At 43.6% G+C, this 26,143-nt stretch overlaps 1 protein-coding gene across 2 annotated transcripts in view; it reads right to left on the bottom strand.

Annotated features, from left to right (window-relative positions):
- HTT (huntingtin) overlaps positions 1-26,143 on the bottom strand; it is a 206,597-nt gene that overhangs the window by 126,068 nt on the left and 54,386 nt on the right. For both annotated transcript variants that reach the window (XM_063603488.1, XM_003812979.6), the window contains exons 3-9: positions 22,930-23,050; positions 18,447-18,506; positions 16,883-16,962; positions 14,894-15,032; positions 6,883-7,024; positions 6,062-6,240; positions 900-1,104 (exon numbers count right to left, since the gene is read on the bottom strand). In XM_063603488.1, the coding sequence (XP_063459558.1) occupies positions 900-1,104; positions 6,062-6,240; positions 6,883-7,024; positions 14,894-15,032; positions 16,883-16,962; positions 18,447-18,506; positions 22,930-23,050 (926 nt within the window). The remainder of the gene's footprint in view (positions 1-899; positions 1,105-6,061; positions 6,241-6,882; positions 7,025-14,893; positions 15,033-16,882; positions 16,963-18,446; positions 18,507-22,929; positions 23,051-26,143) is intronic.

Below are 26,143 nucleotides of genomic sequence, written 5' to 3'. Positions count from 1 at the left end.
AGCAAAAGTTTATCCATAGCCTGCTAGGCACCAGACCCAGTGGTAGAGGCTGGGATTCAGAGATTCCCACCCACTCCAGCTCCCAAAGGCAGCTCTCATGCCAGACAGGACCCACCAAGCTCACTGCTCCAGGGCAGCACTGCATGGTGGGATAGGGCCCAGCCCCAAGAGCATGGAGAGGAGCTGACTGGGCAGTGGAGGCAGACGCAGAGCTGGGGACAGACGGATTTTCTAAAGTCAGGCCAGGAAGGAACTCTCAGATCCCTCTGATGACTTGAAGATGCCATTTCTGGCAAATTAACATAAGGATCCTGGAACTATTTTCCCTACTGTTTTCATTTCTCAGCACCTAAAATGCCACAGGAGGCAGCCAAGGCAGAGAAAGAATCAGGAGGAGGGGCTTTAAATGTGTGGCCTCATTTTGCCACCCAACCTGCTAAACTTTAATTCTCTTATTTTATTTTTAAATTTATTTTGAGACAGCATCTTGCTCTGTCACCAGGCTCAGTGCAGCTGCCATCAAGACTCACTGCGGCCTCAACCTCTTGGGCTTAAGCAATCCTACCACCTCAGCCCCCAAAGCAGCTGGGACTACAGGCATGTGCCACCATGCCCAGCTAATTTTTTTTTTTTTTTTTGTAGAGACAGGGTCTCACTTGGCCAGGCTGTCTCAAACTCCTGGGCTGAAGCGATCCTTCCAAAGTGCTGAAATTACAGGCGTGAGCCACCACACCCAGCCCAACTCCCCTATTTATAAAATAAAGATGAAATTTGTATTATAAGTTTTGGCAAGGAAGATGGAATGCAGACTGCTTAGCACAGGGCAGGCCCATAATCAACAGAGTGCAACTATATTACTGCAAAGTTGATTGTAAGAGTAGACCTTGCTAGTAACTTGCCTATAAGTTCCACAATACTTCCACTACGGCTTCGGCCACCAGACTCCTCCTTAGCAGCGGTGAGCTGCCCAATGCCCCCGACTGCGGTCAGGGTTTGCAGAAGCTCGGGCGGAGGCGTTCTGAAGAGCTGCTGCAACAGCTCCAGGGCTCCGGTCACAACATTGTGGTCTTGGTGCTGTGTATGATGTAACGTCAGTTCATAAACCTAGAAACAGAGAAACACAGGTGTTCTGGTCAGAGTTTATAAAATGCATCCTAAGCTTCACTTTTTTGTTGTTTTTAATAGGACTTCATTGACAAAGTTTATACCTTAACTTCTCCCCCTAAATATTTCCCTATCACTTCCACCAATGTGATTAGCTTCCATGTTGTTTTCTAAATTCCCATGATTTTTTGTTATATTAATTCCTTAAAAATAAGTGGAGCACTTGCACTAGAGGAGCAGCATGAGAATGAAGATCTCTATTTCCCAAAACTGGTGACTAGGAAAGGGAAAATAAAGCCCAGCATACACGGAGGGGAGAGTCAGCTTGACACACATTTAAAAATCAAAAAACACTATTATGAGTGCCACTGAGAAAGAGCTACCAGACATTTTAAAGGCAGTATGCCATATTTATTAGCACTTTTAATACTATATCACAGTGCTCCCCAACCTTTCTGGCACCAGAGACTGGTTTCACGGGAGACAATTTTTCCACAGGGCCAGGGGATGGTTTCAAGACGAGACTGTTCCACCTCAGATCATCAGGCATTAGATTCTCATAAGGAGCACACAACCTAGACCCCTCACATGTGCAGTTCACAATAGGGTTTGCACTCCTATGAGAATCACATGCTGCCACTGATCTGACAGGAGGCGGCGCTCAGGTGGGAATGCCAGCTCACCTGCTGCTCACTTCCTGCTGGGCAGCCTGGTTCCTAACAGGCCATGGACCAATACCGCTCCGCAGCCTGGGGGTTGGGGACCCATGGACCAGTACCACTCTGCAGCCTGGGGGTTGGGGACCCCTGCTATATCACATTATATGAACATAATGAATTTATTCTTTTTCCCTTTAATTAGAGTTGCCAGATAAAATACAGGGCACTCAAATTTAAACTGTAAACAAACAACAAATAATTTTGTAGTGTAAGTATGTCCCCCATGATTTGGAATATACTTACACCATAAAATTACTCATAATGTATCTGAAGTTCAAATTTCACTGGTATTCTGTATTTTTATTTGCTATTTGCCAACCCTATCTTTAATATTATAAAATACATGTTTCTTTTTTTCAAAATCAGACAGTGTAGAAGAGTATAAAGTAAAAAGTCTCACTTTTAGCTCTTCTGATGCTAACTTCTATACCCCTGAATCCCAGGTCAGCAAACCACAGTGCACAGGTCAGGTCTGGCCTGCACCTGCTTTTGTACATAAAGTTTCACCAGAACAGAGCCACATTTATGGGCTGCCTGTGGCTGCTTTCATGCTACAAAGGTAGTGTTGAGTAGCTGCCACAGACTTGGGATGGCCTGCAAGACTGAAAATATTTACTATCTGGCTCCTTACACAAAACATTTTTGGGTACCTGCTCTAGGTAATCAGCTTATACCTTGACTTCTTAAGCCATCCATTTTGAACAAAGAATCTCCTGGCTCCTCTCAATGTAATAAGGAAATCAGCACCCACATTTCCTTCACCTCATCTGCCCCCTCCTAAATTCTGTTAGCAACAGCACTGCTTTCATACTATGGAGATTTCCATTTACATGCTACTAGGTAACACTATTTACATTTAATGTTCTCTGCCTAGAAGTTGAGCCAAAAAACTTAACTAAACAGTATGTATCTTACACATCACATGTTCATAAATGTTATTCACTGCATAATTTATGAACAATAATGTTCACAAATGTTATTCACTGCAATAATGAAATATTTCTTTCTGAGTCCAGTCACAATAACCTAGACTCAGAAAGAAAGAAAGATTTCAGTACTACTCCATGTCATTTGAAAGAGAATGTCCCAAGGTTAATGGTCAAATGGGTTCTCTTACTGTAATCTATTACTTGCTTAAAATTTATTCTGCACCTTATTTTGCTTCATACTTGGATCACAAATTTCCTTTATAAATCTTGCTGACCCTCCTATGGATGGTTACTAATTGCCTTTTTCTCCCTCCTTGTTGATAATATATGCATATGCCTTCCCTCTGCCCAGCTTCTTAAACATACTATTTATTCAAGAAGAATGGCTTCTAATACGAACTACAGGCCGAACAACAATCATCCTAGAATTGCTTTTATTGCATGCCTAGGTGAGAGAGTTTGCTTCTTGGATTTCAGGGCTTCCTCTATTTTTCAATTTATTCTTTTTTCGAAAAGCACACATGGAAAGCAAACTGAGTTCCTGCATATCTAAAATTATCAATATTTTGCCCACACTTGCTTAATAGTTTGGCCAGGCCTAGGATTATATTAAATTCTAATTAAATATGGTTAGCCTAACTACATTTGCTGAATTGAACGTCTCATGGTAATTTAATTAAGAACAGTTTTTAGTCAAAAGAAGATGGAGTAAGATATGTTATAGAGATAATCATATCTAGAGTTTAGAATTTGCCAGTTCAAAAAATGTGCCACATCATTTATTTACTTTGGAGAAAGGTCTTAAGAAAATCAGCAATTAAGTCTCACATCCATACCCTTTTTTCCCCTTCACCCTCTATCCCTGTCCTTCCAGGATTACTGCAATCCCAATTTAACACAGTTTCGATCTGTTCACAAATGTTAGAAACCTCCATAACCAGCACTCTTGCTAATCTATGAGAAAGCCTGCAGGCCTTTTCAGGACCCACCCTTGCTCTGTCTACGCACCCACACTCGTGTGCTGTGAGCACTGTCTCACCCTTTCACTCCTGGGACTTGGCAAAGACCACATTTTCTGTCTATAAAGCTCCTGTCTTCTCCCAACTCTGTGCCGGGTCAGATTCCACGTGCCCATAAGTGACGGCTCATGACTGAACTTCTCCAGGCCCCACCATGTGCACCTCAACCTTGCTAAACTGTTTAGTAATTATTTGCTTTTCCCATCAGACCAATGATCTCTAAACTTTTATGATCAAGCAGCCTTCTTAAAAGCATCAGTTTAAAAAAATTGAGCATATAGTCTCAATACTTTTTGAAAGAGTACACTTATCTTAAAATATTATATAAGAAATACTGGACTCAGATATAAAATATACACTAAATCTGACAAGGCTTTTCCTCCAATTATTGATTTACAGGAAATACAGAGAAGAGAAAAAGGTGTTAATTTACACAGTGGAGATGTAAGCAGTATATCAGACCACAGGAAAACTCAGAAGACAAACAATCTGGTTTCTCAATAAATGAACTCTAAGGGAAAAAAACTGGGATGGAGGGGAACCAGTTGATCAAAGAGATTTACAATCCTTATCAACCAATTTTATTTAGATGCTGATTCCAAAAGAGTAGAGAGAAAAATTGATAATAAGTTGGTGGGTATTTGATGTAGGAAATGTTTAATATTTTCAGGTCTAACAATGGCACTGTTTTGTGACGTTGTTTTGGAGTTTTGTTTTTTTGAGACAGAATCTTGCTCCATCACCCAGGATGGAGTGCAGTGGTACAATCATGGCTCACTGCAGCCTCGATCTTCCAGGCTCATGTGACCCTCCCATCTCAGCCTCCCAAGTAGCTGGGACTACAGGCATGCATCACCACACTTGGCTGATTTTTTTTTTTTAAGACATGGGGTTTCGCCATGTTTCCCGGGCTGGTCTCAAACTCCTAGGTTCAAGTGATCCGCCCAGCTTGGCCTCCCAAAGTTCTGGGATTACAGGCATGAACCACTGCACCTGACCATCATTTTAAAAATAAAGTTTTAAAAATAAAGAAGAGTCCTCATCTATAGAGATACTGAAATACTTATAGATGAAATAAGAGGATAATTGGGGTTTGCTTTCAAATAATAAAAAAAGGGAGAAGTAGGATTATAAATGAAATATAACTGGTCATGAGTTGATACTTTTGTATGTGTGGAATTCTCAATAAAAAGCTAGCTTAAAAAAAAAACAAGGCAAGGTAAAGATGAAATAAACTATATTTTAAATGTATTATTACCACGGCTACACCCTTTTTACTCAACAAAACACTCAGCAGTGTTTTTTGTGAAGGAAATATAAATGTCATATCCCATGAGACTCTGCTTTTATTCTGAAAAATAACCAAAGGGCAGCTGGTTGGAACAGAACTCTCAGCCCCAATACTTTCTTAAGAGTCCACTTTTGCTCAGCTGTTTATCAACACGCAGCACTTACATGGCCTTAACATGTGCCAGGAAGCATTCTAAGCATTTCACAAACACTACCTAACTCAGTGCTTAAATTATTAGCATTATCTTCAATTCATGATTCTATTAAGAATCATTTTAAGCCACTTACAATTTCGTATCCTACAAAATTTAGCTAAATGGCACACATTAAGCACAATAAAAACCCTGACATAACATTTTAAGTAAAGTTCAAAAAATCCAATTGCTTAAAATGAGGCTGCATTGTTACATAGTTAGTGAAATAACCTGAGTAAGCATGCTACAAAGAACTGAAGTCAACTGCCAATCACAGTACATTAGAATTACTGCAAGGTTTCTCTGCATTGGAAAGAGAAGTTCCGACATTTTGCTCCGACACCCCAAACGACCACGTCCCTATCTCCTTGAGTGAGCATATACCACCGTGCCTAGACCAGTGTGCTAGGCCACAGCCTCCATGGGGCAGAAGCTGCAGCTGAAATACTCACCATTGTATACCCAGCCCCTATCCCAGAGCCTAGCACACAGTGGGTGCTCAATCAGTATTTATTGGTGGATGAACACATATCGTGACCTCCGGTTTTAGAAAAAGGGTAGCAGTGGTCTCTGAGAGGCTTAGGTAACACGGCACCTGAGGAGGCATCACCTGCATTTGACTCACGGTGACAGGGACATACAGATGGAAGGCAGCTAGAGGTCAGCACCTAGGGTTGGAACCAAGCAGCGCAGCTCCAGAGTCCACACCTCTAACTCTCGGTTCTGCCGCTTCTCTTCCAAATTAATCAGTTCTTTGAATGTCAGTCATTCACATGCAGGGCCTAGAGTAAACCCTGTGCTCCTACCTGGACAAGCTGCTCTGCAGAAGGAGAGACTTCCATTTCTTTCCGTGTCACTCCGAAGCTGCCTTTCAGGCTTGTGTCCTTGACCTGCTGCTGCAGCAAGGGCACCAAATACCTCAGGGTGAGCAGCACGCCAAGAATCAGCAGAGTGGAGTGTTCATCCTCGACAGGAACAAGTAAGCCTGTGGGGGTGGAAGCAAGACATCTTAACATCTGACTCACTGCTTGGAGATTCCCGGCTTAATTTGTTAAAAAAGAAGAGATCCTGAGAGATCAAGATGGCACAAACATGATCGTGAACGAATACGCCATGAGGCCCACTGGGAGTGGCTACACACCCATATCCCTAGCTTAGCAAGGTCCTTTCCAGAGAGCCTCACTGCCTTTGAAAGCCAGGTCGTTATTTCATATCACCCGTCCACATGCTCGCTTCAGCACTTGCCAGTGTTCGTTTCCACAGTTACCCAAACAACAGGAGAAACTGTTGTCAACTGACCTACAGAGAACCCGCAGGAACCCGAGGCACAGTCTCAAGCCTCACAGACTCACCGTAGTCATGGCCGGCACAGACGGAGGGCCAGGCCCTGGGTGGCAGACAGGGCTCACACCAGCCCACACCCACTGCCCAGTCCCTGGGCACGGCTGCATCTGCAGGGTCACAGAGACCCATGCGGGCTCACAGCAGCCCCAGTGCAGTTCACATTCAATCAACCAGTGCCAAATAGCCTGGTCTAGAAGCTGAGGGATCATCTGGTTTTATTTATTTCAAAGGTCTATCTTGAGTACATGCTGGAGACTCTTCCACTCATATGCCTCCACCTTACCTAAGAGCACATTTAGTAGCCAACTATAGAAATATTGTGTCCTTCTTGAGTGCTGGCAGATGCTCACTGCTGATCCAGCCGCTGTCCGCCGAATGGTGGGGGAGCTTGACTTCAGGTTCGCTATGAAGGCCTTTAACAAAACCTACGGAAGCAAAAGTCCAAGCAGATAAAAGATGAAGCTCCTATGAAGCTTATCATGTATTACATAAAACTTAACTTGAATTAGAAGTTTCCAATTCTTGCAAAGTATAAACAGTTTGAGGCTTTTCCTACAGCTGAACTGAAGTACCCCAAATTTGGGACACTCAAGAGCAGTTTACAGACATGTGTAGTCTATTTGCTTCTTTATAACCTTCACTCAGGGGACTGCTCAGCATCCATGTCCTCTCCGCAATGGTGGAGGCCTCAATTCTAGATACGCTCTGCCCACAGTATTTGGGGACAGTTAAAAACAAATCAACAAATGACAAAGTTAAGGAGAAAAGAGTACTAGCCAACTGCAGTAAATGCCCCACCCTAAGAGATGGCTTGTAGAAGTCCTGCTAATGTCACGAAGTTCTCAGGACTGGAACATCTTCAATCGGAAACATCTGCAATTTAACTGGACATGACAGCATACTACCCACAACTGTTCTCCTAAGAAATTAGGGAATACTTTCTCATGGGCCTCTAGGACAATCCAAAGGAGAAAGTGCTATAATTCTAATGATGGCCATTTAAATCTTGATAAAAATATCCTAAAATTGAAAAGGGGTGACCCATCTAGTCGCATTATCTTGGTGACTATGTTACTTAAGAACATCCATTTCCCATTATTCAAAACTATGCTCTGAGCCATGACTTGATTCCAATCATTGTTCAGCATGCACTGAGCAATCACTATGAGTCGGGGACTCTGTCAGAGCTACGCCTGGGCAAATAAGCAGTAAACTAGTAACTGGCATCTGATTTATAAATAAGTTTCTCTTTCATGGCGTGGTTAGCATAGTCTGTTTCTCAGAGGCTTATCGCCTCCCAGGGAATTTACACGAGACCTCTTGTGTTGGGAGCAGGCCCCCCAAAATCTGGCCATAAACTGGCCCCAAAACTGGCCATAAACAAAATCTCTGAAGCACTGTAACATGTTCATAATGGCCCTAATGCCCACACTGGAAGGTTGTGGGTTTACGGGAATGAGGGCAAGGAACATCTGGCCCACCCAGGGTGGAAAACCGCTTAAAGGCATTCTTAAGCCACAAACAATAGCATGAGCAATCTGTACCTTAAGGACATGCTCCTGCTGCAGTTAACTAGCCCAACCTCTTCTTTTAATTCAGCCCATCCCCTCGTTTCCCATAAGGGATACTTTTAGTTAATTTAACATCTATAGAAACAATGCTAATGACTGGTTTGCTGTTAATAAATATGTGGGTAAATCTCTGTTCAGGGCTCTCAGCTCTAAAGGCTGTGAGACCCCTGATTTCCCACTTCACACCTCTATATTTCTGTGTGTGTGTCTTTAATTCCTCTAGCGCTGCTGGGTTAGGGTCTCCCCGACTGAGCTGGTCTCGGCACCTCTGGACACTGTTAGGCACAGGATGAGACCCCAGCCACAGGACTCCCTCCCAACCCAGCCACAGGACTTCTCCCCTTGCCAGCCACAGGACTCCCCCACAATGAGCCACAGGACTCCCCCACCCCCAGCCACAGGACTTCCCCAGTGGCTTACTGCCTCCAATTTCTCCCTGAGAAAACACCTGGAGAATAAAGTAGAATTATCTCTGACAAACTTTTTTAGCTGCAAGAAAAGATACTAACATCTTAAAAAATTACTTTGGCCAAGCTAAGTGGCTCACAACTGTAATCCCAGCACTTTGGGAGGCTGAAGCAGGCAGATCACTTGAGGTCAGGAGTTTGAGACCAACCTGGCCAACATGGTGAAACCCCGTCTCTACTAAAAATACAAACATTAGCCAGGCATGGTGGTACGCACCTGCAGTCTCAGCCACTTGAGAAGCTGAGGTACAAGAATCACTTGAACCTGGGAGGTGGAGGCTGCAGTGAGCCGAGATTGTGCCACTGCACTCCAGCCTAGGCAACAGAGCAAGACTCTGTCTCAAAGAAAAAAAAAAAAAATCATTGTATGAGTCCAAATATACAAGCACAATGAGAGCTACTCATTATTATGAGTCAGCACACGGTGAGCTTAAATAGTTTGGAATAATAAAGAATAAAATTTAGTCTGAGAGCTCCAAGGGGCCTCCTCAGGTCTAATCTCTACAATCCCAAGAACCTTTCTCCAAGGCAGCTAACAGGAGGCCCCGAGGCCATGCTACAACTGTTCCAACACGGAGGAGGTACACTGTATTTTAGAATAGATAGTGCCACTTTTCAACACATGCACAACACACCTGTAAGAGTACTTCAAAAGGGAAGAGATGCATGAATCATTAAACTTCAGAGCCAAGGGTACTTTAAGGAATGGAAATTAAAATCATAATGTGATTCCAGACAATACTCATCAGGAAGGCTAAAAGTAAAAGCATCAGCAATTCCAAGTGCTAGCAAGGACCAGAGCTCCTGGAATCCCCACACACAGTGGCAAAAGGGTGAGCTGGTACAAGCACTCAGGAAAGCTATTTGGCAGTTTCTACTGCAGCTGAGATGCACACACCCTATCACCCAACAACTCCACCTCTAGCTGTGCAAGATGGAAACCCGCACATGTACTCCAAAAGACACACCTAAGAGTGGTTACAGTAGCACTGCTCGCAATAGCCAAGAACTAGAAACAACCCAGTGATAATACAACGAATAAACTGTGGTATATCCCTACAATGGAATGCTATGAAGCTCCTAAAACTACAGGAATACTAATACACACGATAATATAGAAGACTCTCATGAACTTAATGTTGAGCAAAATAAACCAGACAAAAAGAACACTTAATACATGGTCTATGTACACAGAATTTAAAAAACAGACTCTGGAATTAGAAGCCAGGACAGTCATGACCTTGGGGAGGAAGGCAGGAGCAGTGACGGGTGAATGGGGGAGAGGCTTCTGAGTGCTTGGTAATATTCTGTCTTGACCTGGGTGGCGGTTACAAGGGTTAAGTTCACTTTGTGGTTATTCACCAAGGGATACACTAATGATTTCTATCCTGTATGGTATGTACATTTCCCGTCAGGAAAAGGAAAAACAAAGGAGTATCAGTGTTTGGCAGGTAATTTTGAGAATAAGAATACACCAGAGGGTGGCAGATTTCTAATCCAACACGCTGGATTGAACTTGTGAAGCTCTGCTACCCAGAAACCCCACAAAAATCATGTAAAGAAGTTGTATAAAGCATATATTTACACGGACAGAAAGAACAGAACAGGGACATTAGCAGACTATGGGTGTCAACAAAACTTCGGAAGCTAAAAAGTAACAAGAGCTACATAATTGACTGATTTGTTAGCCCGTTGGAAGAAGTTCAAATGCAAGCTTTGCTGGGGACAGGGGAGGGTAGGAGGGATACCAGCAAAAAGCAAGCTTATTCAAGCCACAGACTCCAAGAAGAGCTCGGGCTTTGGAGGCGCCACATACATCTGAAAGTGGAGGGATGGAGAGGGTGAAACAGTGGCTGGTCTCATGGCTCCTTGGGCAAATTCCCACCCACTCACCTGAGGTCTTCCCTCCAATCCAAGGCAGCCTAGGAAGCAGCCCCTCCCCCACCTCCGGCAAAGATTGAGAGGGATCATCTCAAGAGGTGTTTACATAGGCTGAGGACAGACGTGAGAGGCACACAGAAAACAAAAAGTAAGAGGGCACCCTGACCAGCAACACTGTCAGTCCCCTCCCTTCCGGTCTCCGGTTGCAGGATAAACATAGCCAAGCTTACAGCCTCCAAGCAGGAAAATGAATAATTTCTTTCCAGGGATACTAGCTGACTCAAGAGGAAAAGACTTATAGATACTGGTATTTAAAGATCTAATGATGGGCTCACGCCTGTAATCCCAGCACTTTCGGAGGCCAAGGCAGGCGGATCACCTGAGGTCAGGCGTTCAAGACCAGCCTGGCCAACATGGTCAAACTCTGGCTCTACTAAAAATACAAAAATTAGCCAGGCATGGTGGTGCACACCTGTAATCCCAGCTACTTGAGAGGCTGAGGCAGGAGAATTGCTTGAACCTGGGAGGCAGAGGCTTAAGTGAGCCAAAATCCCACCACTGCACCCTAGCCTGGGCGACAGAGTAGGACTCCATCTCAAAAAAAAAAAAAAAAGAAAGTAAAGAAAATAGCTGGACGTGGTGGTGCATACCTGTAGTCCCAACTACTTGGGAGGGTGAGGCAGAACAGCTGCTTGAGCCCAGGAGTTTGAGGCTGCAGTGAGCTATGATCACACCACTGCACCACAACCTGGGCAACAGGGCAAGACCCCATCAAGAGACAAAGAAAAGAAAGAAGTTAAAAACATAACAATGAATAGAAGAGTTTGAGATGGATATCTAAAAAGTACCAGAAAAAGAAAAGAAAAAGGTAAGATGTGAGTCAATCTAGGAGGACCAACATCCAACTAACCAATTTCAGGAGAGAACACAGAAAATAAAAGGCAAGAACTTCTCAGAGAAATGTTAAGAAAATTTTCCCAGAACTGAAGGGATGTAAGTTTCCAAATTAAAAGGCCTACTAAGTACCTAGCACTTCACCTCCCCAAAAATGGAAAGCTTCCAAAGAAAAGCACATTCATAGGTTAAGGAATCGGGTCACGTTGGAGATTTTAAGACAACAGGGCAAAGACTTCACATTTCTGAGGGAAAATGATTTCTACCCCAGAACACTATACCCAGCCAAGTGTACAGGAAAAAAAATGGCATTTTTATGAATGCAAAACCTCATACAATTTCCCTCCCATTCATCTTCTCTCAGGAAGCTACTAGACGATAGAAAAACATATGGCATCTAGGAACTGGGCATCCAACGGGAGAACTGCAAAGGAAATTCCAGGCTAATGGCAAAGAGAAGTCCTAGGATACAAGTGTACAACAGACCTGAAGATCAACCTGCCCACACTGGGGCAGAGAGCTGGATAACTCAAGATGGATGACCACACTGGGGAAAAACTGATTCAGTAAACTACCTGTCATGAAAAATTGTACTAAACACATTTTACAAAGAAGTTGGAAGGTGTGAGAAGACAAAAAGGCCAAAGAATAATAAGCAAGCGATATAGAGGTAACGATTAACTCCAAGAAAACAGATGTAAAGATTAACTCCAGGAAAACAAAAAGTTGTACAAAGACATATAATCGAGGCACAAGCCAGCAAAGAGCAAGGCAGCAGCAATGGCCTCTGAAAGGAACCAGGGTCTGAGGAAAGCTGAACCTAGAAGTCAGGATCTGGAAGAAGATTGAACACGACATGGTGATAAAAGCCAGCACCAGCCTGCCCAAGAAGCTGGTGCTGCTGAAGGCCCCAATCAAGAAGTGGGCGGCTGTCCTCCACCTCCAAGATACCTTCCTAAGGATGCTGGCCCCAGCACAAGCCAACACTTGTAGCCCCCACCTCCATGATTAGACCTTGCAGGTGGCCCCCCCGTCCCCAGCACTGGGTCACCTAGAACTTCGATAGGGGCCTGGCCTATGAGTAGGTGATCAGCAGATCCCAGGGTGCTGAGAACCTAGCTATGGCCACGAAGGTACAGTCACCAACTTCGTCTGTCCTCCTCCTCCTCCCCAGGTCCTCTCTCCAGTTTCAACCCAGAGCAAAAAACACAGCTTTCTCATCAAATAAGAAATACAATCAAAGAAATATAATACATAACCAACCATGACTATTTACTTAGGCATAATAACGTACACACTGAATTCTGATAGAACTATAGTGAAAGTAAAAAAATGTCTAAAATTGAAAAAAAAAATAGCAGTAGAAGCATGTTATTTAGAAATGTGGAAGTTGCTGGGCGCGGTGGCTCACGCCTGTAATCCCAGCACTTTGGGAGGCTAAGGTGGGAGGATCACCTGAGGTCAGGAGTTCGAGACAAGCCTGACCAACCCGGAGAAACCCCATCTCTACTAAAAATACAAAATTAGCCGAGTGTGGTGGTGCATGCCTGTAATCCCAGCTACTTAGGAGACTGAGGCAGGAGAATCGCTTGAACCCGGGAGACAGAGGTTGTGGTGAGCCAAGATTGCGTCATTGCACTCCAGCCTTGGCAACAAGAGCAAAACTCCATCTCAAAGAAAAAAAAAGAAAGAAAGAAAGAAAGAAACATGGAAGTAAATATTGGAAGAAATACTAAGAGTTATGTTTGCCTGTGAGACACAAGGATTAAGAGAAAAAGTAGGAAGGGAACTACTATCTTTGTTTATAATCCTGTTGGTACTACTGAATTTCATTGATAATACCTTTTTTTTTTTTAAGAAATGGCATCTTGTTTTACCACCCATGCTGGAGTGTGGTGGCACAATCACAGCTCAGTGTAGCCTCGAACTCCAACTCCTGGGCTCAACCGAGCCTCCTGTCTCAGCCTCCTGAGTAGCTAGGACCACAGGCACATGCCATCATGTCCAGCTAATTTTTTTTCAGTTTTTTTAGAGATAGGGTCTCACTATGTTGCCCAGGCTGGTCTCAAACTCCTGGCCTCAAGCAATCCTCCTACCTCAGCCTCCCAAGTAGCTACAATTATAGGCACAAGCCACTGTACCAGGCTCTTGATAATAAATTTGAATAACCATAAATGAGCAGAGAGGTAGCAGAATAGATTTTTTTTAATGCCAAAGGTTCAGGAAGGAAGTAATTAACGGACTCTACGTTCAACAAAGTGTTAGCATCATCATACTCAAATGGTGATCGAAATCATGAAAATGATGAGAACTACAAAAATACCATCTATCATCTGAGCTCTGACAGCCAGAGATATCACGGAGGGGACTGCCTTCAACAGACCCCAGTGTACAGATGGGCAAACTGGTGCTGTGGAGCTCTCACAGCCTCTGACCACAAAGGAGCACCTACTCCCATTCCAAAGAGATGGTAATAAAAATAACAGCAGCAGAAACTACCATTTACTGAGCATGAAGAAATATTACACTAAATTCTTTAGATTCATCATCTCCCTTCGTCATTCCAAAATCCCATGACTAGTTTGAATATCTCCTTAGTATTAACAAGAAAACTTCGAAGCTCAAGAGAAAAAACATGAGAGAGGCTAACAGTTTATTCCAAATCATTCAGCTAATAAGAGCAGTAGCAGCTAACATCTGAGCCTTTCCCGTGGGCGACTATGCTACACTCTAACACATATTCCTTTATTTTACTCTCAGAATTGCCCTATATGGGTCCCATTAAGGCTTATTTTTCAGAATACGAAGGAAATAGCTTAGAGCTGTTGGGTAGTTTGCCTAGAGGAAAATAACTAGTAAAGAGGACAGAATTCTAATCCAAGTCCATCTGATTCCACTCTACCCACTGTGTATCATCACCTCCCAGGAGGGTCACTTGGGCTCAAACCCAGGACTGACCTACCAAAAAGGAAGAGGCTAAGAATCCTGTAATCTGTAGAGCATGTGACAGGGTCACTATTTCTGGACGTTATAAACAAAACACTAAAGTGGGTTTGAAGATGATTTGTTGGAATGCACAACAGGAAGCCAACAGGCCCTGATAGCTGCAGGACGTTCAGACCCACAAGGCCTCGTCAGTGAGCTTTCTCCTACCTGCAGTCCTGGCACAGTCACCTTCCCGCAGCTAGGTTAAAGAGTCACTCTAGTACGCCGAAAACGAACCTGCTCTGGAAAAATGCCTTTTCAATTTGCATCTAGAAACCATCTCCCAATTCAACTCTTCACCCCACAGTAAGAAATGAGAAGTGGAAAGAAGTCCTTAGGTGCCTCAAAAATAACACAAATGATGGTAGTCTAAATTACGACATACAACATACCCCAAGAAGCACTCCCACAGGACTCCCTGTTCAGAAGCCCTCACCCTCCACAGACTCACTCACAGCATCACTCGCATGTTTGTGACCTGAGGCAACAATCATACCTTAATTTCATTGTCATTTGCAAAATTGCCAAAAGAAGCCATAATTTTGGGAACAGCTGCAGCCAAGGTCTCCTGGACTGATTCCTCGGGTCTCTTGCTTGTTCGAGTCAGGCACGGCAGAAGGTTCACCAGGTAAGGCCTGTGTATGCAAAAGAATGCAAGTCATTCCTCCAGCTCTCCTTCAGGAGAAACAGAAGCAATTCATTCCCTGTTAGGGAAAAGCCAGTTTTATATTCCAACAGTCCCTAATGGGATGGGCAAAACTCAGCTGAAAGAACAGGAGGATGAAATGTGGATGAAGCTCAAGTGTTGGGAGACATCCTTCATTTCTCTTATGATCACAGAGGATCTAAAAGGCTGGGTTTAAAAATTATTTGCAGTAAATCATAATACTTCTTAAAAAACTCATTTTTAATTAGAAAATAAGTGTAAGAAAATACCATTTTAAAAACAAAAATTTTTAAATGGGAATAAAGCTTTCCTGAAAAAGGAGAATTATAAAATGGGGTTGTGGGGAGAGAAGAAAAGCCGAATGTGTAGGACACAGAGCAGTGAGTCACAGATCACAGGAATTCACCCAACACACAGAGTGACAGGGCAGGCCGGGTGCGAGGTGCCAGGAGTGGTGCAGCCCTGCCCTCTAGTGGCAGAGCCTGGCAACAAGCATGGCCTCAGAGGGAGGCTGGGGAAACCTCCCTAAGGAAGTGACCGTTCCGCTGAGAACTAAGGGGGAAAAAAAAAAACCATCAGGAGGAAGAAAAACCTGACTCTAATCAGACTAATGAGTCAATGCAGGGTGTCTGAGGTGACAGAGCCATTGACGAGTCTGGAATCTCTATCTAAACGGCACTGGGAAATGGGTACAAGAGTTTAAATAAGGGAACGACAAGACCCAATTATATTCTTTAAGGTCACTTTGGCTGCTATGTGCAGAACCTGGATGTGTTGCTTCAGAAATATAACACATTTTTTTAAATGATAGTAAAAGAAAAAAGATTATACAAAAAGAAATTTCCTTAGTGATTATACCTCTGCAGCCATATAAGTTCTTTTCTGGTTTTTGGTTTTTTTGAGACAGGTCTCACTCTGTTGTCCAGGCTGGAGTGCAGTGGTGCGATCTTGGCTCAACACGACCTCCACCTCCCAGGCTCAAGTGGTCCTCCCACCTCAGCCTCTCGAGTGGCTGTGACCACAGGCACGCACCACCATGCCTGGCTAAGTTTTGTATTTTTTGTAGAGGCGGGGTTTCACCATGTTGCCTAGACTGGGTCAAGCAATCCACCTGCCTTGGCCTCCTGAAGTGCTGGGATCAAAGGTATGAGCCACTATGCCCGACCCATATAAGATTCTTATTGAAACTCAGTTCATATTAATAGTGAGGGTTTAGACCACGTTCCCAGTGACTCAGGATGGAGCTGAGGGTCTATGGGATATCAGCATCAGCATGTATTGCCGGTTAAGGAGAAGGAGGGAGCTGATGAAAAGTGGTCCTGCTTTTGTTTCTCAATCCGTTAAGATACAACTGTTTTGACTAAACCGAACTATTCACAGTGCAACAACCATATTTTTAACTCATGTAACAGACAAATGGATATTTTGCTATAACTCCTATAGTCAGCAATAATGAAATTGGTACGTCAACCTTCAACAATTTGGCAAGTATCTTTTAAGCAAGTACTATGTGCAGACACTGTTATCGCTGCTGGGCTGCAACAGAGCATAAGACAGTAAGACCCCTGCTGTCCTGGGGCACACATCCCATAGGTCTCTTGCGGAAGGGTGGGATAGAAAATAAACAAGCACACAGATAGACTGTACGTGACAATCTCTGACATGGATTAGTGCTATGAGGGAAACATAAACAGGGCAAGGTCGACTGCAATTTGGAGGGGGCAGAGCAGACTTTTGAAATGACATCTGAGCTGAGACATAAAGGATCAGTAGCAGCTGGCCCCCGACAAAAATCAACATCCAGAGTGTACAACTTACCTGCATTTCTGAGGCCGAACCAGGTGAGCCAGCTCAGCAAACCTCCACAGGGCAGCACGCAAACTCCGAGGGGCACCATTCTGAGGGGGTGCAATGAGTGTTGCATTAAGATTCACACACTAGTCACCAAGAGGGTTGCATAGAAACGAAGCATTTTCTTTCCTTGTTACTTTCTAGTTTTAGAGAAAAGGCCATTTAAATGCATAAAACATCTGGTAACTACTTTAAGGTCCAGTGGGCTTCAATTATAAAGATATAAAGTAAGTTACCATTTTTAATTCTCATCTCATCTAATAAAGAGTAACCTTTTGAAGAAAAGTAAAGCAATCGTCTACCAAACAGCATTTCCTTCTAACATTGTGAATTACTGAATAACGATGAAATCCCACGCATGCTGCTTAACAGAGTGAAGTTTGCTCAGGGATGGAAATAAGGGCCCAAGACCTGGTATTCGACAGCACAGCAGAGGGATCATAGACAGTAATATATAGTCAATAATAGTGGGGGTTTTTTTGTTTTTTTTTTTTGTTTTTTTTTTTGAGACAGGGTCTCACTTGGTTGCCCAGGCTGAAGGGCAGTGGCACAATCTCAGCTAACTATAGATCCAACCTTCCAGGCTCAATTAATCCTCCCACCTCAATCTCCCAAGTAGCTGAGACTATAGTTGTGCACCACCACACCCAGCTAGTTTCTGTACAGACAGCATTTTGCCATGTTGCCCATGCTGGTCTCAAACTCCTGGTCTCAAGCATCCACCCGCCTCAGCTTCCCAAAGTGCTGGGACTAAGGTGTGAGCCACCACACCCGGCCCGATTTTATTTCATTTTTATTTTTATTTTTTGAGACAAAGTCTCACTCTGTCGCTCAGGCTAGAATGCAGTGGCGTGATCTCGGCTCACTGCAACCTCCACCCCCAGGTTCAAGCGATTCTCCCACCTCAGCCTCCCGAGTAGCCAGGATTACAGGCGCCCGCCACCACGCTTGGCTAATTTTTGTATTTTTAGTAGAGACAAGGTTTCTCCATGTTGGCCAGGCTGGTCTCGAACTCCTGATCTCAGGTGATCACCTGCCTCAGCCTCCCAAAATGCTGGGATTACAGGCATGAGCCACTGTGCCCTGACTGTTTTAGTTATTTTAAAATGTACAATCAGGCCCGGCACAGTGGCTCACGCCTGTAATCCCAACACTTTGGGAGGCCGAGGCGGGCGGATCACCTGAGGTCAGGAGTTTGAGACCAGCCCAAAGTTCGGTTGAACCCAGGAGGCGAGGTTGCAGTGAGCCAAGGTCATGCCACTGTACTCCAGCATGGGTGAAAGCAAGACTCTGTCTCAAAAATAAAATAAAATAAGTAAAGCATGTAACTGGATTGTTTGTAACACAAATGATATATGCTTGAGGGGATGGATATCCAACTTTCCATGGTGTGATTATTATGTATTGTATACCTGTATCAAAATATCTCATGTACCCCATAAATATATACATTTACATGTACCTACAAAACACGTGTACCTATAAAAATTTTAAATTTAAAACATTTTTAAAAAAGAAAAGCAAGGCCCACCTTTTTAATTTCCTTATAGAGCTCGAGCTGTAACCTTGGAAGATTAGAATCCATCAAAGCCTACAACAAAACACAAGAGATTTATGGAAGACACATCCCATCACTAGTTCTAAAACGAGCTAAAAGGAAACTAAGATTTCAATTTTGGGGTAAAGCAAAACATAATAGCAACTAAATGAAGAATATATTCATTAAGAATGAAAGAAACAAATATATGCAGGAAGTTACTGAATAAACTAGATACAGGTCATTCACTTAAACAGAAAAATGGAAAGAAAAACAATTTAACTTTCATTATCATCAAATACTACATAACATCAAAATTAAAATGGTAGATGGTTCAAATACAATAAATCCTGGCCAGGTGGGGTGGCTCATGCCTGTAATCCCAGCACTTTGGGAGGCCAAGGCGGGCAGATCACCTGAGGTCAGGAGTTCAAGACCAGCCTGACCAACATGGAGAAACTCCGTCTCTACTAAAAAATACAAAAATTAGCCGGGTGTGGTGGTGGGCGCCTGTAATCCCAGCTACTCGAGAGGCTGAGGCAGGAGAATAGTTTGAACCCGGGAGGCGGAGGTTGCAGTGAGCCAAGATCATGCCATTGCACTCCAGCCTGGGCAACAAGAGCGAAACTCCATCTCAAAAAAAAAAAAAAAAAAAAAAATTACATATATAGGATATATATATATATGTATATGTAAAAAATAAATCCTAAAGCCCCTGGAGTAAATCTTTAATCTTCACTAGCAGAACATTCTGTTGGATGACACGGGCTCAGACGACACCCTGGACATCTGCAGGGTCCCGAGCACTGTGGGTGTACTTATAAAACCACAGACCCTCACTCTGGCCTAGAACACTTCCCAAGGCGGAGTCCTGCATCCTTTTCTGCAGGTGTGGCCCCTCCTCACTGTCAGGTATACCCGTGGTCCCTGCCCCCCTGACCCAGAGCCTGCCGCCAGCTGGGGCCCCACATTCCTCACAGCACATCTCTCAACCCTCCTTGCTCACTTGTGAGGCTAAACCAGAAAGTATGTCCAGATGGTCAACTTCAAGCCAGTAACGATGCTAACGGCACAAAAGTCCACATTAGAGAAGGGCTTCTCAAGCTAGGGTATGGGACAGGGAAGACTTTGGTGCCCCACTCTCACCCATAGGAGCCTTCTCTTCCAAATGTTTGCCCACCCAAGAGGGAGGAAGCTGTGCCAAACATCAGTCGATGATCTCTTTAACCGTGGCATGGGCAGTTGATGTAAATGGACTGAGATGGTCTTCGTAAAACTTGTGGGTTAACCTATTGGGTCAGCAAGCTTGAAAATCAAAACCAGATCACATTCTGGGAAATTCTGAGGAGTAAAAACATCTCAGAAATTTTTAAATCCTAATCCTGTTGTTGCAGTTTGTACTGAAAGTCCTTAAATGAGCAAAGCGAATTGGACAAACATTTATTTAAACATTACTTCTTAAATAAAACTAGAAGCCTTATCAAACCTTGATTTAGCTTTACAAATGTTTTGTATACAAATACCAAGCTTATTGTATAACAAGAGAAAACTAAAACTCAGCCCCTCCTAAGAGCAGGGAATGGTCTCTCACAATCTACGCCAGTCGCTGGGTGATGGCAGCACGCTGCTGGCCTCTTCCCTCTTGCCCCTGCTTCCGCAGACAAACAGGTGGCTGCCTCTCCTCACAGCCCTGCCATCATGCTGGCTCGAGGCCCCACACTCCTGCTGGGCCTACTCACTCCCACCTGGACTCCCTCCCACCTCTGTCCTCCTCTACCCCACGTCCTCACCGGGTCACTCTTCCTAAATGATACACTCCCCTGACCACATCCAAAGTCTTCAAGAGCCCCTAATTCTCTACCAAACAAGGTACAACCCCTTGACCTGACCCTCATGGTGTCCCACTCTCTGGCAGCATAAGATGGGTTCAGCCTCCACAGCTTCCTGGCACCCCTTGAGACAAGAGACGGTGATGATTAAGAAGGTCTCCAATCTACTCTTTCACCTACTGGCTGCTGACTCCAGGAAGCCTTTCCTGCCTCCCTAGACAAAAATCACTTCAGCCTCTTGATGGTGATGGTGATTTGCCAGCACCTCACAGAACGGAGACTTTATGCCACATATGAAGTTCTTGCTGGACACACGTGCTTCACCACCTGAGACTAACCTACTTGAGGGAGGCATGCTGCCAGGCTATGTCAGATACCCAGTGCATTTCTCTACAGAAACCACACGCAAAATGTGCCCATTTTCTTGGGCTAAGTAGAACCTGGTTCTCACCATACACACACAGCCATACTCATGAGAAGACAAAGTCTAGGACCTGAAGGCTACGTGACCATGCCTGTACTCCCTACAGCTGGCCTGGGGTCACATGTGCTCTCCCACGCCTGCCCCCACTCTGCCACAGTGAGAGCAAACCTAGCCAGATCCTGATCCCGCTGCCAGCCCGCTGGGCCTGACAACTACAGCATCTGAGGAAGCAGGAATCTGAGAGCAGCCAAACCCTGCTGCACCAAACTTAAGCAGAAGGGAGAAATGGCTGGAAACAAAGAAGAGGACATGGGAAAGAAGCAAGGAGACAGCCAGGAAGAGCACCTGAGACCTAAAACCACAACCTAGGGCCATGGCCTACAGTCCTCAGACACACACCAAGCCACCGTGTCCAGCAATTCCTGGAAAAAAAAAGAAGGAGGTTTAAAAAAGAACAATACTTACACGTTAAATGACCAATATTAGAACAGTTTCTGGTCATATTCTCTCTGCCCTCTTAACGTCCCATTTGCCATGAACCAAGGCAACCTGGGATAGCCCTCTTTTTAGATTTTCTGACTCTGAGGATCAAATATCAAGAACTGAAACATCAAGGGCCAGGCACAGTGGCTCACACCTGTGATCCCAGCACTATGGGAAACCAAGGAGGGAGGATCACTTGAGCCCAGGCGTTCAAGACCAGCCTGGGCAACCTGGCGAGATCCCATCTCTACAAATAATTTTAAAAATTAGCTGGGCATGGTGGTGCACGCCTGTAGTCCCAGCTACTCAAGGGGCCAAGCCAGGAGGATAGCTTGAGCCCGGTAGCTCAAGGCTGCAGTGAGCCGTGATCAGACACTGCACTCCAGCCTGGGTGACTGAGCGAGACCCTGTCTCATGCAAAGACAGACCGCCCTGGTCCTGCCAGTGAGAATAAAAGAAGCAAGCAAGGATATTTAGGCCTGTGGAGAAGCAAGCTTAACTGGAAGCAGGCCCTAAATGGCACCATGCAAGTGGTGCCAATGATCAGCAGGCACGGAGAACAAGGTGAAACTGATATACGTCACTGCATAAGTGAGATGCGAGCAAAGCAGGAATTGCAAGCGGAGAGAGAAGACAGTGACCACTCTAGGGACAAGAGAGGGAGCTAGAATCCCATGGCTCCAGAGAAGCCAGCATCCTGACCACAGAAAGCGTGATTAGCCAAACAACAAAGTGCTAGCCACAAAGCAAAGATTCCCTGGGCAAAAGGATACCATGGAATCCACGTGATGGAAAAAGAGAAGCAGTGCCACACCCATCAATCCTGCTGGGTAAGACTGCAACGATGTCATTATTAATAAGAACACTTCTTACCACTTTGAGGATCCAGTAGTGGCAATTAGTGCATTTAATCCTCACACATACACAGACACACACTCATAAACATGCCACAAAAACTTTGATCCCATTTTATGGTTAAGAAAACTGAGACTCATAGAAATTTGGGCATAGCTCTGGCTTCTCTGGTGCCTGTAGTGACATTTTCCCAGGAGCATCCAGTGGCTACCATCGGTTCCCTTCATTGACCTAGGCATCATGCAGGCACAATTGTCAACACAGCGTCTTCTGACCGGGCAGGTGTGGCAAGCAATGCAGGCAGATACCAGAGCATCTCCAAACCATACAATAGAGCACCTCCAAACCATACAAGAGCACCTCCAAACCATACAACAGAGCACCTCCAAACCATACAAGACCACCTCCAAACCATACAAGAGCACCTCCAAAGCATATAAGACCACCTCCAAACCATACAACAGAGCACCTCCAAACCATACAAGAGCACCTCCAAACCATACAACAGAGCACCTCCAAACCATACAAGAGCACCTCCAAACCATACAAGACCACCTCCAAACCATACAAGAGCACCTCCAAACCATACAAGAGCACCTCCAAACCATACAACAGAGCACCTCCAAACCATACAAGAGCACCTCCAAACCATACAACAGAGCACCTCCAAACCATACAAGAGCACCTCCAAACCATACAAGACCACCTCCAAACCATACAAGAGCACCTCCAAACCATACAAGAGCACCTCCAAACCATACATCAGAAAGGAAAAAAGTGCAGACATCCTCAGGGACTCAAAACAGAAGAACATTCAATGATCGCTTCTTCTCTTAGCCTACAACAATGATAGCTCTGAGGAGAATATCATCCACACGGTTCTTACTTTGATAACTTTGTTGAGGCATTCGTCAGCCACCATCCTGACATCTGACTCTGCGTCATCACTGCACAGCAGAAAAAGTTCCATAGCGATGCCCAGAAGTTTCTGAAATTCTGGAGAATTTCTAAGCAAAAAAGAAGAGAAACTGTCAAGAGGAGCCTAAGGTGACATGACAATGAAATGTAATGAGGTATCCGGTGTCCTGCATGGAATTCTGGAACAGAAAAAGGACATTACATAGAAATTAAGAAAATCTGAATAAAGTCTGGACTTTAGTTAATAGCATATCAATATTGATTCATTAAACATGAAAATGTCTCACACTAAATTAGGATGATAATAACTGGGGTAACTGGATGTAGGGTATATGAAAACTTCCTACCCTATCTAATTTTTTTCTATAAATCTAAAACTATTTCAAAATAAAGTTTATTTTTTAAAAAAGAAGAGATTGTACTTGTAAGGCAATTCTCATTTTTCTTTTTAAATTTTCGTTTAAAAACTTCAGATACTTCAATCCTAGACAACCCACTGCTTTCTACCAAAAGTTTACTTTTACTCTTAACCTACAATATTCTTGGAACCTTGAAAATCAGTTCAGCAGTCTATCTCTCCTGCCCCTTTTTAATCATGCTTTCAGTATGGGCCAAAGTATAACCATATTTCACCCTAAGATGCCAGATGATCATGGTCAGATTGTGTTTTTGTTGTGCGAGACAAAGAGTCACAAAAACTGGAGTTTGTTTACTATTTGTAAACTATTCTAAAATGTTTAATTGAAAGAAGCTGTTTAGGCCATCATGCTCCAACTGTCTAAACAAAGCCAAGAGAGAGCTAAACTGATGAGCCATGTACATGAAACTGACTTCACAGCATTCAGAAGCATCCAAACCAGTAACACAAGGATGTTCTTGAAGTAATCCCAAGAATAGCAAATCCCAGTAATACGGGGGATGTGCTATTTTTGAAGCATCAAAATGAGGTTGCTCTTTCATGATCCCAATCTAACTACTCTGAAACCAAATCTCTCTTTCTCTTTATCTCTAGGTAAAAATTGCAAACAATGGTTGGAAGACAGCCATGAGCCTAAGAGGCACCAAAGGTCCACATCAGTAATGACCAACAAACTTATAAAAGCATAAAACAAAACATGCCACTTAGCAGTATTTCAGACCTTATCTATGTGGAATACAGACAGCCATGAATAACGAACTGAGGAAAGGTCTTTGAAATGATAGATCATTCAAACACTGTGCTCCAAAGCAGTACTGTCAACAGAAACAGAATGTGAGCTACGCTTTTATATTTCCTAGCTGACACATCAAAAGTAAAAAGAAAACAGGCAAGATTTTCATAATATTTAATTTAACCCAATACACCCAAAGTATTATTTCAACATGTAATTAATGTGAAGAAATAATTAAGATATATAACATTTTTTACAGCATATCTCAATTCAGACACTAAATTTTCATCAGAAAACTTTTACCTGTGATTAGACTTCATAAAATTCAGTTGAAAAAGTTCGTATACCATTTCCAACCACACTTAAAAGTTTTCCAGTAACTAAATATTGATTTTTACATTTAAATTTAATAAAATAGATATAGGGCTAATCAGCTTATCTATATCTTCTTGAGAGAGCTTTAATAGTTTGTGTGTCTTTCAAGGAACTCATCCATTTCATCTATAAGTTGTCAAATTTATTGGCATAAAGTTGTTCGTAATATTACCATATAGTCCTTTTCATTTATTTATTTGTTTTGAGACGAGTCTTGCTCTGTCACCCAGGCTGGAGTGCAACGGCACAATCTCAGCTCACTGCAACCTCCGCCTCCCAGGTTCAAGCAATTCTCCTGCCTCAGCCTCCCGAGTAGCTGGGATTACAGGCACACAGCACCATGACCAACTAATTTTTGTATTTTTAGTAGAGACAGAGTTTCACCATGTTGGCCAGTCTGGTCCCAAACTCCTGACCTCAGGTGATCTGTCCACCTCGGCCTCCCAAAGTGCTGGGATTACAGGCGTGAGCCACCACACCTGCCTCATACAGTCCTTTTAATATCTATATAATCTATACTACTGTCATCTCCCTCATTCCTGATACTGATAATTTGTGACTTCACTTTTTTTCCTATCAGCCTTACCAATTTATTGATGTTCTTGATGAACCAGCTTTTGGTTTTATTGATTTCCTATGTATTTTTGTTTTCTATTTTACTGACTTCTGCTCTTATCTTTATGATGTCCATTCTTCTAGTAACTGTTTTTGTTTTTGAGACAGGGTCTCAATCTGTTGCCCAGGATGGAGCACAGTGGCACAATCACAGTTCACTGCAGCCTCAACCTCCCAGACTCAAGCAATCCTCCCACCTTAGACTCCTGGTTAGCTGGGACTACAGGCACATGCCACCACACCTGGCTAATTTTTTTGTTTTTTGTAGATATGGGGTCTCCCTAGGCTGTCCAGGCTGGTCTTGAACTGCCAGTCTCAAACAATCCACCTGCCTCGGCCTCCCAAAGTGGCAGAACTGCAGGCATAAGCCACCGTACCTGGCCCTTCTGGTAACTCTGGATTCCATTTGCTTGTCATTTTCAAGTTTCCAAAGGTAGAAGCTGAGTTCGTTGATTTGAAATCTTTCTTTCCTAAAACAGGCATTTAATGCTAGAAATTTCCCTTTACTGTGCTATAACAGCACCCCACAAGTTTAGAAATCTATTGTTTTTATATCAGTCAATCCAAAAGACTTTCAAATTTCCCTTTTGACTTTACTTCTGACCCATGGGCCATGTGGAAATGGGTTTTTCCACATATCTGAGGCTTTTCCAGGTTATCTTCCTATAATATATTCCAACTTAATGATACTGAGGTCAGAAAACATACTCTGAATAATTTGAATGCTTTTAATTTAGAGACTTGTTTTATGGCCCAGCATCTGCTCTATCTTGGCAAACATTCTGTGAGCACTTGAGAGAGTGTCTCTTCTGCTGGTGCCGGGTGGAGTGTCCTGTAAATGCCAATCAGGTTGCATAGGGGACAGTGTTGGTCAAGTGTTCTAGATCCAGATATTATGGCTACGTGTTCTACAAATCATTGAGAGTGGCTACTGAAATCTCTATCACTGTGGATTTGTCTGTTTCTACTTGTAGTTCTGCCAGGCTTTGCTTCATGTATTTTAGCTCCGTAGTCCGGTGCATAAACATTTCAGCTTGTTAT

Source organism: Pan paniscus, chromosome 3 (genome assembly GCF_029289425.2).
Source record: "Pan paniscus chromosome 3, NHGRI_mPanPan1-v2.0_pri, whole genome shotgun sequence".
Lineage (NCBI taxonomy): Eukaryota > Metazoa > Chordata > Mammalia > Primates > Hominidae > Pan > Pan paniscus.
Note: the sequence above shows the minus strand (reverse complement) of the source record. Positions and strands in the feature narration are given on the sequence as shown.